This window comes from Motacilla alba, chromosome 5 (genome assembly GCF_015832195.1).
Source record: "Motacilla alba alba isolate MOTALB_02 chromosome 5, Motacilla_alba_V1.0_pri, whole genome shotgun sequence".
Taxonomy (NCBI): Eukaryota; Metazoa; Chordata; class Aves; order Passeriformes; family Motacillidae; genus Motacilla; species Motacilla alba.
In genome coordinates, this window is record NC_052020.1 from 8756705 (window position 1) to 8770632 (window position 13928).

The 13928-nt window shown below is 53.4% G+C and overlaps 1 protein-coding gene across 7 annotated transcripts in view; it reads left to right on the forward strand.

Moving 5' to 3' along the window:
• Positions 1-13928, forward strand: part of MYRF (myelin regulatory factor) — a 43616-nt gene that overhangs the window by 26560 nt on the left and 3128 nt on the right. For 4 of the 7 annotated variants that reach the window (XM_038138856.1, XM_038138857.1, XM_038138851.1 and 1 more), the window contains 19 exons: positions 3554-3749; positions 4365-4441; positions 4924-5034; positions 5299-5389; positions 6237-6437; positions 7056-7164; positions 7584-7693; positions 8147-8307; positions 8737-8809; positions 9390-9478; positions 9817-9885; positions 10395-10475; positions 10968-10994; positions 11627-11712; positions 11814-11975; positions 12671-12949; positions 13036-13123; positions 13424-13498; positions 13621-13723. In XM_038138856.1, the coding sequence (XP_037994784.1) occupies positions 3554-3749; positions 4365-4441; positions 4924-5034; positions 5299-5389; positions 6237-6437; positions 7056-7164; positions 7584-7693; positions 8147-8307; positions 8737-8809; positions 9390-9478; positions 9817-9885; positions 10395-10475; positions 10968-10994; positions 11627-11712; positions 11814-11975; positions 12671-12949; positions 13036-13123; positions 13424-13498; positions 13621-13723 (2188 nt within the window). The remainder of the gene's footprint in view (positions 1-3553; positions 3750-4364; positions 4442-4923; positions 5035-5298; positions 5390-6236; positions 6438-7055; positions 7165-7583; positions 7694-8146; positions 8308-8736; positions 8810-9389; positions 9479-9816; positions 9886-10394; positions 10476-10967; positions 10995-11626; positions 11713-11813; positions 11976-12670; positions 12950-13035; positions 13124-13423; positions 13499-13620; positions 13724-13928) is intronic. The other 3 variants (XM_038138854.1, XM_038138853.1, XM_038138855.1) reach the window with 3 other exon arrangements.

The window sequence follows — 13928 nt, forward strand, 5'->3', positions numbered from 1 at the left end:
CAGAGATCTTCCATGCGCCCTGCTGTCCCCAGGTGGATTGGCAGAGACAACCTCCGTGATATTTTCTGCTGGACACAGAGGGGTTGCTGGAGAGCATCAACAAAACCAGCCCTGCCCTTCGGATCTTGGGATCACTTCCCTAATGCCTGCTTTCAGGATTTAGGGTAAAAGCCAGAGCAAACCCACTCCTGGGGCATTGAGGTCGTCATCCTGTTGTGTAAGGAATAAATTCCATTGAGGTGACTCCGTGGGGATTTGAGGAAGGCACGTGGGCTTTGTTGTGGTGCTGGATTTGAGCAGAATTAGGGGTTAAAGGTTGATAGATTAATTTTTAGCTCCACGTTACCTCAGGGGACTCTTCCTGCTCCTATCCAAGCTGGACCTACGTCTCTTTCTAAATGGAACATCCCTTCATTCTCCTGGTGCAGCACTTTCCTGGGAACACACAAAAAAAAAGTCCATCTTTCCTTGCTCCTATAATGGCTTTTTTTTAGGTTGGTTAATTGAAATTTGACAGGTGGGGATTGTCTCCTTCTTTTCTGCTTTTGGGTGTCCTCAGCAAACGAGCAGCATCCACATCAGGATCCATAATTATTCCCCCAATTTAGCTTCCAAGGAGCAGCCATTCCCAGTCTGGTTTCTGCTGGAAGCTGTCCCCAGTCTCGATATGCTGTTTGAGTTCCCTGTGATCCAGGTGCCCAAAACCTTTTCACAGCCTCAGGAATGTGAATCATCCGAATTATCTGATTTTTCCTACTCTTGATCCTAAGAAAAGAGTCCAGAAAGGAGGTGAAGGAGGGAGAGCATGGGAAGCTGTCCAGGTTCTTACCAGATTCTTGGGAGCGATTACAGGGCAAAAAGTACAATTAATGCTATTCCATGTTTTCCTCCCTTTGCACACAAAAACTTAGGTTCCATAAGGGGATGGGGTAGGGATTAGGTTCCATTCCAGGCCCGTGTCTCAGGTTTTGCCAAGGAATCTGTGTTGTTGAAGGAGACAGAAATCCCTGGATTAATTTTATGGATAGCATACAATGTTTTTGGCCTTTTGCTCCGATTTTGTGGTTTTAGGCTCAGTGAACATTTCCAGGGATGAGCTGGTTTCCAGCAGCGGAGCCAAAGAGGCCTGGAACCGGGCAATTCCCTAATTTACTCCTGGGAGAAGGAGCCATTCATCTCCCTGACAGCGGGCTCCGATAAATTCCAGCTCCCTCCTCCCTCTCCCACTTTGAGGGAAGGCAGCTGGGACTAGGGCAGCCCTTCATGGAAACATCTCCGTGCTGAGGCCAGAGCCTTGGAGCTGGGAAAATGGGAAGGTGCTATTCTTTTCCCATCCAGCAAACTGGTGCTCTCCCGGGGCTAATCCTGGGGTTTTGGGGTTGCAGCCCTTGGATGGCAGAAGTGTCTGGATAAACAGCTCCAAACTTGGCTGTGCTGCACATCCTGGGTCTCACCAAGGGAATGGAGACCAGTGGGATGTGGTCCAGACCTGCTGGATGTGTTTTGGGGTGTGTGATACGGGGTGCTGGTGATGGATCATGGATGTGTCCTGGGAAGCTGAAGGGAATATATGGACACACAGGTAAGATTGTGTGGGAGAGATGACAGTGTCCTGCTGCTCAGCTGGAGTTTGTATCCTGGAAGCAAAATAAATCAGGGAATGCATGGAATTAGGGAATGTCTTTGGATTAGGGATCTCCCAGTATTAGGAGTGGTTTAGATATGGGGAAACCTGGATGGACAGAAGGAAGGAAGGAATGGGGGAGCATGAGCATCCCTCTGCCGTCCTGCTCTTGGCCAAATCCCAATACAATTCCCTGTGGGGAGTTTGTAACCCCTTGCCCTCAGTGGGATCGGGAAAAACCTCCTCTGATCCTGCCCTTCTGTCCTGCCTTAATCCGCCCCTGTCAGTGGGGATGTTCGGGATCAAATAATCCATTTGACCCCAGACCTTTTATTCCTGACACTTTGCCCTTTGGCCCCTGCCCTGTCCCTGGAAAAGCCAGCATGGGAAGCAGCTTCTTCCCTCTGTGCAGGGATCCCAAAATTTGGGGGATGTGCCAGCCACAGCCATTGGGAAAATGGGAAAATCAGTGAAAACGAACCTTTGGAAGGGGATTGTGGAAGACCTGGAATCTCCAGAAGGCCGAGGAGGGGGGGCCTGCCTGTCTCCCCTCTGTCAGCACACATTTAGCAGCCGTCAGTTTTCCAATTTGGGAAGCATCCGTGGTTTGGAAGTTCAGACAGATCCTCCCTCTCCTTGGCTTTGCCAGTTAAAAAACAGTGGGAAGAGTGGTGAAAACTCAGGAGCCATAAAAACAGCCGGGAATGGCTTCGCTTGGGTCCCCTTGGGATGAGGGTGCTTGGGTCAGCTTCAGCTGCGTGTCCCAGTCAGGAATATCCAGATGGAGAATCCAGGGCTGAGGCCGGGAGGAGGTTGGGGAATTCCTCTCGTGCCTCTGGGCTAAGGTAGTGCTCTGCTCCCACCGCCTGGTTTGTGTCTGGAGCAGGGCACAGCATTCCCGACTCCCTGGGGTGTAAGGAGTGAGTAGTTCCTCGTGGCTATCCCAGAATTACTCATGGCAACCTGGAATCACCCCCAGCTCTCATCCACATTAACTCCTCGGGTGATTGCAGGGGGAGAATGGTTTTATTCCAGAAAAAAAAAAGAGGGATACCAGTGAAGAATCCCTATCTCCTGCTTCCCAGAGTCTCCTGACTTCTGCCACGTTTCTTCCTGTCAGTCTGTCCACCTCCCCTCCCACCGCTCCAGTCCTTCTGGAGATGGAAGTCAGAAGGGATTTGGTTTGGGGGGGAAAGTACTCCATAACTTTTAAGCCTGAGATCCAAGGCTGGGCTGAGCTCCCCCTTTATCTCATCCCCTGTTCCTTAATTAAAAACAATGGGATTTGGGTGTTCTGTGGGATGAGAGGCAGCTCCTTCCCCCCCTTCCGAGGGCCCACCAGCCCAGGACTGGGCTTTATGGATGGTGAGGAAAACGGACTCACTGCAAAGGCCACATATTTCCCTGATTCCCATGGAAACCAGCCCATTAAGGAGATGTAGATTAAACCTTTCCAGCTGGTGTGTGTTCACGGAGCAGCCAGGACCCCTCCTCCTCCCTCCCTCTCCTCCTCCTCCTCCAGACCTGTCCACTGGGAGAGCTGGAAGCTTTTCCACAGCAGCTAGAGCAGGTGGTTGTGATTTCAGCAGGAATTCGGGATACAAGGGTACAGCTGGTAGCATTGGGAATGCCACACGGTGTGGGTCAGTCTGAGCTGCTACTCCCACGTTAAAGGGATGCTCCAGGCTTTGGACAGACTTTGGAACTTGGGATCTCCGTATTCATTCCCAGTTGAATGAGAGGAGCTGTGGAATGATGTGGGTTGGCAGGGACTTTATGGATCATCCAGTGGTGATCCATGGGCAGGGACACCTTCCGCTAGCCCAGGTTGCTCCAAGCCCCATCCAGCCTGGCATGGAACACTTCCAGGGATGGGATATCCACAGCTGCTGTGGGAAATTCCTGTTCTCACCTGCTCCCTCTTCCCAGCCCGATGCTCACGTACCGCGTGGATGCCGACAAGGGCTTCAACTTCTCCGTGGGAGACGACGCCTTCGTGTGCCAGAAGAAGAACCACTTCCAGGTCACCGTGTACATCGGAATGCTCGGCGATCCCAAGTACGTGAAGACCCCCGAGGGCCTGAAACCCTTGGAATGCTTCTACCTGAAGCTGCACGGAGTGAAGGTAAGCAGGAGCTGAGGGACCGTGGTGAATCCAGCTGGGAAAAGAGAGGTTGGGAGGTGGCTGGGAGCAGGTAACAGCACCTCTTCGTGTAGGAGAGGAATGTGTGGATTCACACAATCGTGGAATTGGATAGGCTGGAAAAGCTCTCTAGGATCATGGAGTCCAGCCCTTCCCCCAGCACTGACAAGGTCACTGCTAATCCATGTCCCCAAGTGCCACATCCACACAGCTTTTAAATCCCTCTAGGAATGGTGACTCTACCACTGCCCCTGGGCAGCCTGTTTCAATGTCTGACCTCCCTCTCCGTGAAAGAGTTTTCCCTGATATCCAATCTAAACAGCCTCTGAGGCCATTGAAATACAAGTCCTAAGATGGGCTCAGTCTGGCTATCTTCAGGATTGCTTCCCACTCACCTTTGACTCCAGAGGGATAAAGGCACATCGGGAAGATCCTTCCACCCTCAACTTTTTTGGCACTTGGACGATGCCCACACTCAGGCTGGGTATTCCGAGTGAGATGTACCCTGTCATGGAAGGGTGGGCAGAGAGCTGGGAAGGAGGAGGTGGGAAGGGGAAGGTCTCTGTGATCTGTGCCACATTCCCAAATCCTCTCCAGCTCGAGGCCTTGAACCAGTCCATCAACATCGAGCAGTCGCAGTCAGACCGCAGCAAACGGCCCTTCAACCCCGTCACGTGAGTATGTCCTTGTGGGAATGAGCATCCTGTGCTTCCAGGGAATAAGCAACAGCAGGAGAAGGTGGGGAAATGGTGGAGTTGGAGGTCTCCCACTCCACCGTATGAGTGTCACGCTCTCCAGTGTTCTCCTGTTATCCTGTCCTTGCATTCCCAACCCTGCTCTGTGCCCAGGTCATAGACTGGAGGAGCAGGCCAGGAGATGGCCTTTCCCAAAAAAGCTCTCCTCTCCTTGTTGTGGCTCCAGCCCCTCCAAAGCTGGTTCCTCAGGGCATGAAGTATGTGTGGCAGGTCCCAAGATAGGACCAGTGTACAGCTGGGAATGAGGGAAGAGTGTTGTTGGGTAGAAGGCCTCCAGGTGCAGGAAAACTGTGTACTCCCCACCTAAGGAAGGAAGAGATAGGAGAGGAGTGGGAAAAAATAGCCACCATTCCCAGACAGCCATCATCCTCACTCACGGCTTTGTTTTCCTTTCCTTCCAGGGTGAACCTCCCCCCAGAGCAGGTCACCAAGGTCACTGTGGGGCGGCTGCACTTCAGCGAGACCACGGCCAACAACATGAGGAAAAAAGGCAAACCCAACCCGGACCAGAGGTGAGGGAGGACGCAGGGGCCTCCTCCAGAACATCCTCAGAATCCTGTGGATCTGCCTGTCCCTGGGTTGGGTGGAGTGGGACGTGGGAATAGCGCTTGGATTGCAGACACCAGAAGGTTGTCCCTGGTCTGGGAGGGGTTGGGGACACCCAGCACGAGGAGAGGGGGTGCTGCGAGCCCTCCGTGGTGCCCAGTGCTCCAGAGGGGACGGAGATCCAGCTCTTCCCAGCACAGGACGTGTCCCTGAGCTGTGTCCCTCTGCAGGTACTTCATGCTGGTGGTGGCCCTGCAGGCACACGCCCAGAACCAGAACTACACGCTGGCAGCCCACATCTCCGAGCGGATCATCGTCCGGGTAAATCCCTGTCTCTGTCCCCACACTCCTTTGCTGCACCCTCCTGGGCTGTTTCCCACATTTCGTATCCACAAAATGTGTGGATGTGTGGGTCATGGTTTAGTGGTGAAAGTGGTAGAGGTGCTGGGTTGGCTTTGATGTTCTTAGAGGTCTTTTCCAAACTTGATTTCCCACCTTTCTCACCTCCTCCAAACTCTTCCTGCCTTGCTTGTGTCTTTCCCTGTCCACACTTGGGTTCTGGCTTCAGACTTTCCCAACCTGGTTCAAGAGCCTGTTACAGGATAAGGAAGGAATCCCATTCTCCAAATGGGACCAGTATCCAGTAGAATTGTTGGGAATGAGGGAAGAGTGTTGTTGGAACTCTGCAGCAGGAACAAGAAGATGCAGGAAAATTGGGCTCTCTCCCAGAACATCACTTTTTCATTCCTAAGGCAGGGGAGCAGGAAAAGAAAGGCACCATTCCCAGGTTCTCCCAGGGTTTTGCTGGAGCACCAGCTCCAGAACATGAAAACAGTTACTAAAACCCAAACAGGGACCTCAGACAAGAAGTCCACTATGGATTAGGCAGCTTCCAGGATGCCCAGCGCAGAATTTCAGGGAATTGCAGGCAGCCTGAAGTGCTCTGAACTTGGGACCCTGGAGTATCATCCATATCTCTTGGTTTCCTGCTGTTTTGAGTGGCTGTAACACTGATAGCTGGGACAACAGCTGAAGGAAGCAAGGATATTTCTTTAGGGAGAGGAGAGGAGAGGAGAGGAGAGGAGCCAACCTCTCTTCTCTGTTCTCCGCTTCCCAGCATTCCCCTCCCTGCTTTTCAGTCAGTCCCTGTTGTCCCGTTTCTCCTCAGGCTTCCAACCCGGGGCAGTTTGAGAGTGACAGTGACGTGCTGTGGCAGCGGGCGCAGCTCCCGGACACAGTGTTCCACCACGGCCGCGTGGGAATCAACACGGACCGCCCGGATGAAGCCCTGGTGGTCCATGGCAACGTGAAGGTCATGGGGTCCCTGATGCACCCTTCGGATGTCCGAGTGAAAGAGGACATCCAGGAGGTGAGAACCTGGAAAGCAGAGTGGGCTTGGGGTCACCAGGAGGCTGAAGAACTCCACTGATTTTTTTTCGTGTCCCTTCCACCTCGGGATATTCCATGATCCTATGACTGCAGAGCAGATGGGAAGTGCCTTAGGATTCTTTCTGTGCCATGTTCACCATGTCTTGGGGAATATTGACTCTTCCAGTGTTAACCAGAAGTAGCAAACAGTGGGAAAAAGGTGAAAAATTAATAGAAAAAAGGTCAGTGTGGCAGGTGCCACACTGGGCCTTGCTAGAGCTTGGGTGAGAGGCTTGGCTCTGCTTTGAATTCCTCTCAGCTGGATTTGCCTGTCTAGAAAAGCTGGATATAATCATGTCCCCTGCTTTTGGGAACTGTCTCTTCCCTGTGTCTGGATCTGCAAGGAGACTCAGTCTCCCGATTTCCCTATCCAAGGATCTTGTCCCAACTTGGATGTTAACCCCAGTGTTTGTCCTTATGGCTGCTCAGAGCAGGGTTCAGGGCTATCTCCCAAAGGAATTCCCGTGGGCCTTAGTGGGTTGTCCTGCTTGGATGCAGAGTGGTGGGGATTTGAGAAGCAATATCCCGTGGTGAATTCCATGTGCCTGTTTTGTCCCAGGTGGACACCACGGAGCAGCTGAAGCGGATCTCCAGGATGAGGCTGGTGCACTACAACTACAAACCCGAGTTTGCAGCCACGGTGGGCATTGACAGCACCTCTGAGACAGGTACAGCCCATGGGAATACACCTGTGAGACAGGAATGTCCCGTGGGAATACGCCTCTGACACAGGAATGTCCCGCAGGAATTCCCTGCCTTTCCCAGGGACTGTAGCCAGCTCTGTACCAGGGCAGCCTCCCAGGCGTGGGGTGGGCAAGAGGGGCCTTCTAACCTCCCAAATTAAGGAATCTAATGAAATTCCCTCTTAGTGAGTGGGAGAGAAGGTGGCGCTTCCCACAGGGAGAAAGTTTCTCCAGGTACGCTATAGTGGGGTGATGATCCCTATCCATAGAATTTGGGGAGCAGCCTTGTCTGACCATCCTCTGCCCCTCAGGGTCTCCAAGGAGCCCTGCACAGCTTGGAATGAGTATCCAGGGGGTTCAGGATGATCCCATCCCATCCCACTGTTCCATCTCCACATCTCCAGGTGTCATCGCTCAGGAAGTGAAGGAGATTCTGCCGGAAGCTGTGAAGGACACTGGGGACCTGGTCTTTTCCAATGGGAAAACCCTGGAGAACTTCCTGGTGGTGAACAAGGTTGGTGGTAGCCAGCCAGGAGGCTGGGGAAGCTGGCTTGAGGGAATTGTGGAGCTGGATATGGGAGTGGGAAAGTGGGATGCCTGGGAAATGCTCCCAGATGAGTTTCAGACCTGGCTGGTCTTCCAGAAGTCGGGAGCAGCCCTGGGTGGATATTGGACACCAGCAGGGAGGAACCAGCCTGATGCTGGTGAAATTTGGCAGCATCTCCCTCAGGAAGGGCTCCTTGTTGGCAGCTTCCTGCAGGGAGGCTCCCAGTCCTAATCTCCCCTTCCTAGATAAGGTGCTTATGTCAGGATAACCTGGAGCACCTGGTTTCCTGACCTTTCCCAACCTGTGGCAGCCTGGTTGCTGCTCTGGGAATCGAGGGGACAGTCTCCCATGGCACACATGGAGGGCATGGATCATCCAGGTCCAGGTGTGCCTCAGCCCGCTGCCCTGATTCCCTGGCAGGAGCGGATCTTCATGGAGAACGTGGGAGCCGTGAAGGAGTTGTGCAAGCTCACAGATAACCTGGAGACACGGATCGATGAGCTGGAAAGGTGGAGCCACAAGCTGGCCAAGCTCAAGAGGCTGGACAGCATGAAGTCAACTGTGAGCTCTGGAGCCTTCAGGTACCTATGGAGACACAGGGAATGTCCCCTTTCATCCCAGGAAGTTCCAAGGGGCAGCTCGGACTGGGAACAGGGAGATGAGGAAGGACTGAGATGTTGGCTGGTGTCGCTTGGCCTGGAGTGGATTTAAAGAGCTGAGCTTGAGGAGGTTTGGAATTCCCACGGGACCAGCCCAACGACACCCAGGATGAAATAGTGTCCATGTTTCCCTAAAGCCAGTGGCTTTCTCATGGCAAAGAGTTTCCCATGCTTCCAAAATCTCCATCCTGACCCTGCTTATGCTGGTTTTGGGGCAAAGCACCAAAAGGGTTTGTGACTGTCACACCACAAAAACGTCTTTTCCCTCCCAGAAAATCCCGTTTTTGCCTGGGAATGGCTTGGAAAGCTATCCCTGCCCAGCTCAGCTCCATTCCTCCTTTCTCCTTGCAGCCAAACTGGGAGCCAGTTCAGCCGAGCAGGAAGCGTGCCCCACAAAAAGAGACCCCACAAAGTCACCAGCAAGGTAAGGGATGGATCCCAAAGGAGCAGTGCCGGGAGCAGAGAAGTCTGAGCCTGGAGAAAAGGAGGATCAGGGGGAACCTCACTGTCCACAAATCCCTGGAAGGAGGTTGGAGCCAGGAAACTGGGCTCTGCTTCCTGCTTTATCCAAGAGGAGGCGGCCTGAGGTTGTGCCAGGGGAGGGCTAGGCTGGATATTAGGGAAAATTTCTTGATGGAAAGGGCTGTCAGGCACTGGAGCGGGCTCCAGTGGTGGAGTCCCCATTGCTGGTGGGATTTAAAAGCCGTGTGGATGTGGCACTTGGGAACATGGATTAGCGGTGGCCTTGGCAGTGCTGGGGGAAGGGTTGGACTCCACGATCCTAGAGGGCTTTTCCAACCACAGTTTTCCCATGATCTTCCCTTTCTATCTCCTAATGGAGACATTAAATGACTTCGAAACTTGGGGAGTTGAGGATTTTCAGGGAGGCAGGAAGAGAGCCCAGGATGGGCTGGGGGAGATCTGTGCAAGGACCAGAGCAGTGAGGGAGCTGAGCTGATCCAGGGGGTCCTGAATGAGCTGATCCAGGATTTTTTCCGTCGCAGTCTCCGTCGGTTGTCCCGGAGCAGGCCTGCATCAGCCAGCGCTTCCTTCAGGGCACCATCATAGCCCTGGTCATCATCATGGCATTCAGGTGAGATCCCACTCCTGGCCTTCTGCATCGGCTCCCTCCAGCTCATCCGTTGGGACCGTGCCGTCCATGGGGTGTGCAGCGAGGGGCTGTGGGTCTGTGGCTTCTTCCAGAGAATCCTGGAATGCTTTGAGTCAGAAGAGACTTTAACGTTTATCTGGTTCCAACCCCCTGCCATGAGCTGGGAACTTCCACTATCCCAGGTTGCTCCAGCCTGGCCTCAAACGCTTCCAGGAATGGGGCATCCATCTCTCCTGGGCTGGAATCCTGTGGAAGTGATCGATCCTATGCCCTATCCTTGATTCCTGCTCTTCCTCACCCTGCCCTTCTCTCTTTTCCAGCGTGGTGTCCATGTCCACACTCTACGTGCTGAGCCTGCGCAGCGAGGAGGATCTCGTGGACATCGATGGGTGGGTACTTCGGGAATCACTGGGAGGGAGGAGGTCACCTGGGAGAGGCTGGAGCACAGAAATTACTGGGATTACTGAGCACAGTTCCAGAGCTGCAAACCCTGCCAAGCACAGCCACACAGTCTGATGGTGGTTGAATTATCTGGAGCAAGAAGTGAGGAATAGAGAAGGAAAAGGGAATCTCTTTTTAGGATGTGCTGAATGTTCCTTGGATGCCTCCAGCTGGACTAAAACAGCCTCGTCCCACTGGTGCAGCAGGGCTGGATCAGCTTTGGGAGCTTGTGTAACCTGATAATGAGTCTCTTTTTCTCCCTCTCTTTTCCCTCTCCCATTTTTCTCCCTCCTCTCTTCCTTACATCTCATCCAACCCATTTTCCTTCCGCTTTGTGTTTGATTTCCCCGTTTTTGTCTTTTCCTTCCCATTATCTTCCATATCCTCTTTCATTCCCTGTCCTGCTGGTCATCTTCCCACTTTCCTGTTCTCCTTGTCTCCCTGCACTGTCCTGTAGCTCCTTTGCTGTACCCACTGCCTGTCTCCTGGCCCTCTTTCGGCACGGGGGTCCCGGAATTCCGGTCGCTCTGTGTCCACGGTATGTGACTGTTTCATTGTTTCATTATTTAATTCCTTCGTCCCTTCTCTTAATTCCTCTTTTTTTTTTTTTTCCCTGCACCACGTAAGGCCAAGAAACTGGAAACAGAAAGGGACGTGAGACTTCCAGTGGGATTCCGGGAGGAAGGGTTATGGGTCTTGTCAGGGAAAAGAAATTAGGAGTAGAAGATGGAAAAAGCAATTAGTTAAAGGTGAAATAAAGAAATTGCATCCTGCAGGGAGAGCAGGAGCAAGATAAAGCTGTGTAAGGAAAAGGGATATGAGGCAGTGGAGGAACCTCAGGGATAAGGGTTGGATTTAGACTGGGATGAAGGTGAAGCTCCAGAGGCTTGTGCCCACATTCTCTTTGGGAGACTGGCATTGAGTCTCCTTTCACCTGGAAAAAAAAAAATCCCCCTATTTAGACAAATCTTGGAGATAACAACGTGGTTTTTTAATTCCTCTAAATGAGTGAAGCTCCGTTATCCCACAGAAACCTGGAGCGATGCTCAGGGACAAGGTAAGACATGGACACAGGTGTCCAGAAATTCTCCTTGTTCTGCTGACCTGGGAGAAAGATTCCCTCCCTTCCCCATCTCCCTAACCCTCAGGAGATGCCTGTGGTGTCCTCAGCTCGGGTCTTGGATAGCTGCAGTGAAACACCTGGAATTCCATGGGATGAATTTGGTGGGGGGGTGGGATTGTGTGTGTTTCTGAGGAACAAGGTGAGGAACAGTCTGTCTTCAAGGGATAAGGGGCACATTCTTTAGGGAGTGGTGAGAGCTTGAAGCCTCTTGAGTCCCAAGCACCTAAATCCATGTGGGAGATTCCTGATGAGAGGCAAGTCTGCCATGTACACCCTGTGCCAGCATGTTCCAGGAGGGTTACTGGTGTCCTCTGAACCAGCTGGGACTTTTCCCTGCCAGACATGGAACAGCCACACCATTCCCTGTGGAATTTCTGAGCTCTCCTTGCTGTCTTCATGGCTCGTGTGCCTTTCTCCTGCCTTTCCCAGATCACTCTGTTCCCCACATCTCCACTTACTCCATGTCCCTCTTCCTATCCTCCTGCTGCAGCCACTTCTCTCCCCACCTACAAGTGACCCCATTGTCCACACCCAGGAGGTTTCCAGCATCTTTTCCTGCATTCCAGGTCAAGCCAGAACATCGACAAGACGCAGATCGTGCGATCCACGGCCGCATCCAACGGAGCCGGCAGCAGGACCCCCCCAGAGCACGGTGGGTGATGGATTGGGATGGCTCTGGTTTCATGGAAGGGCTGCAGGATACCGGGTGCTGCTCCTGTTCCATCCCTTCACTTATTCCCTGTGTCCCTGCAGTCCCGGATGAGACACATGGAATAGCCCTTGGCATTCCCGGTCGCGGTGTGCTGGCCTGTTTCAGCCCTCCCTGTTTTTCCACGTGCTGCTCCGTTGCTCCCACTGGCATCTCCTCCACCGTCCCCTCGGAGACCAGCCCTGCCCATGCCACCAACCGGACAGGTGAGGGCCAGCCCACATTCCTAGAAATGCTGGGACATCTCCAAGGTTTGTGTCGCCTCATGTCCCCCTTGTGTTCCTTGTGAGAAGGTCTCCTCAGTCTCCTCCAGGATGAACAATTCCAGCTCCCTCTCCCCTCCAGATCTTTTGTCCTCATTCCACTCCTTTGGCAGCTCTCTGATAGCTGATACCCTTTCTATCCTTATCCTTGGATGTATCCTTTACATCCTTCTCTGCCCATGTGGAGCAGTTTGGATCGTGTTGCCAGGGGTATGTGGGAGCTGGAAAGAATTTGGAGCTTCCCATGTTGCCAGCAAGAAGTCATGGGAAGCTACACCAGGCACAGCTCACCTGAGCAGCCCTACCTAGAGGTCTGACCTCATTCCCTCCTCATTCCATCATCAGCTCCATCAGGCACAGAAGAAATGGAAGCACACAATCCTGGAATGCTTTGGGTCAGAAGGGACCTTAAAGCCCATCTGGTTCTACCCCTGCCATGGGCAGGGAACCTTCCACTATCCCAGGTAGCTCCAAGTCCTGTCCAGCCTGGTCTGGAACACTTCCAGGGATCCAGGGGCAGCCACAGCTTTCCTGGGCAACCTGGGGAGCATCAGGAGGTGACATGGGGACAGGGTGATCCCAGTGCTCCCAGCCTTTCTCTGCCTCTCAGCACAACCTTCTCTCCCGTTTTTCCACAGACCAAAGCCAGCCCTCCCTCCTGCCAGTGACAAATATCAAAGCCAAATCCAGGGGCATCACCGGGAAATCCACCTCCTACACCAAGTGGCCAAAGACTCCTGACAGGTCTCAGAGCTTCGGCAGCCCCAATGCCAGCCCCTCCTCCCCCTTCTCCCACATCCAGGGCAAATCCAAGTACATCTCCAACCTCTCGCTCTCCCGCAGCAACTCCCGGCAGCAGCGCAGCCTCCGGCAGCCGGTGAGCGAGCGGCCCCGCACGGAGCAGCCCGGCACGGATGGTACGTGGATGCCATCTTCTTTCCCTTCTAGCCGCAGGATTTTCCACCCTTCGCTGTTCCTGAACATCCTGTTCTCTCCCTGCTAGGGCCAAGCCCGGTGCTGCAATCCATCCGGATCCTGGAGATCAACCTGGCCATCCATTCCCAGTACTGCGCCGCTGCCGACGCCTGCAGGTGAGCGGGAAGGGCTGGCTGGTGGCACCTTGGTGGCACTTTAGTGGGAGAAGCAAATAGGAAAATCTGAGAGGTTTTCCAAGATTTTCTTGGGTGTTTCCTGCCATCACTTGGTGCTGCTCCATGGAAAGAGGAGCTGGTGCTCCCAGCTTTCCCTCAGGGATTGTGTTTGGTGGTGGGCTCGTCCTTAGGACATTGGGAAGTTCTTCCCTCTGAGTTTCTCAGCCTGCCAGGGATTTTGAGCCCTGTCCTGACCTTCCCACAGCCTGGTGACATCTAATGTTCTTTCTGTGTTCCCAGGACTGGGAATTTCAGCTACCGCATCCCTGTGAGCCAGCAGACGGCCGTCAACACCAACCTGACCCTGGAGATGAAGTGAGTGCCCATGGATCCTGTCCTTTGGGAGCCCCTGGAGTGGCTGATGTAGCCACGGTGTCTCTGTGGGAAAGGGACACTTGTTCCCACTTCCAGGCTCTGATGGTGTCCTCTTTTCCCAGCTCCTCCTCCACTGTGTCCATCTCCCTTTGTGCCCTTGTCTCCAGTGATCCCTGCCAGGATGCTGTGAGCAGGAACAGCTCCACTGACTCCACAGAGGCACAGGTAGGGAGAAGTGGACAGCTCACAAAATACACGTGGAATCATTGAGGTTGGAAAAGTCCAGCCATTCCCGCAGCACTTCCAAGGCCACTGTGTCCCCAAGTGCCAAATCCACACGTCTTTTAAATCCCTCCAGGAGTGCGGACTCCACTGCTGTCCTGGGCAGCCCTTCCCATGAAGGAATTTTCCCTAATACCCAACTTAAACC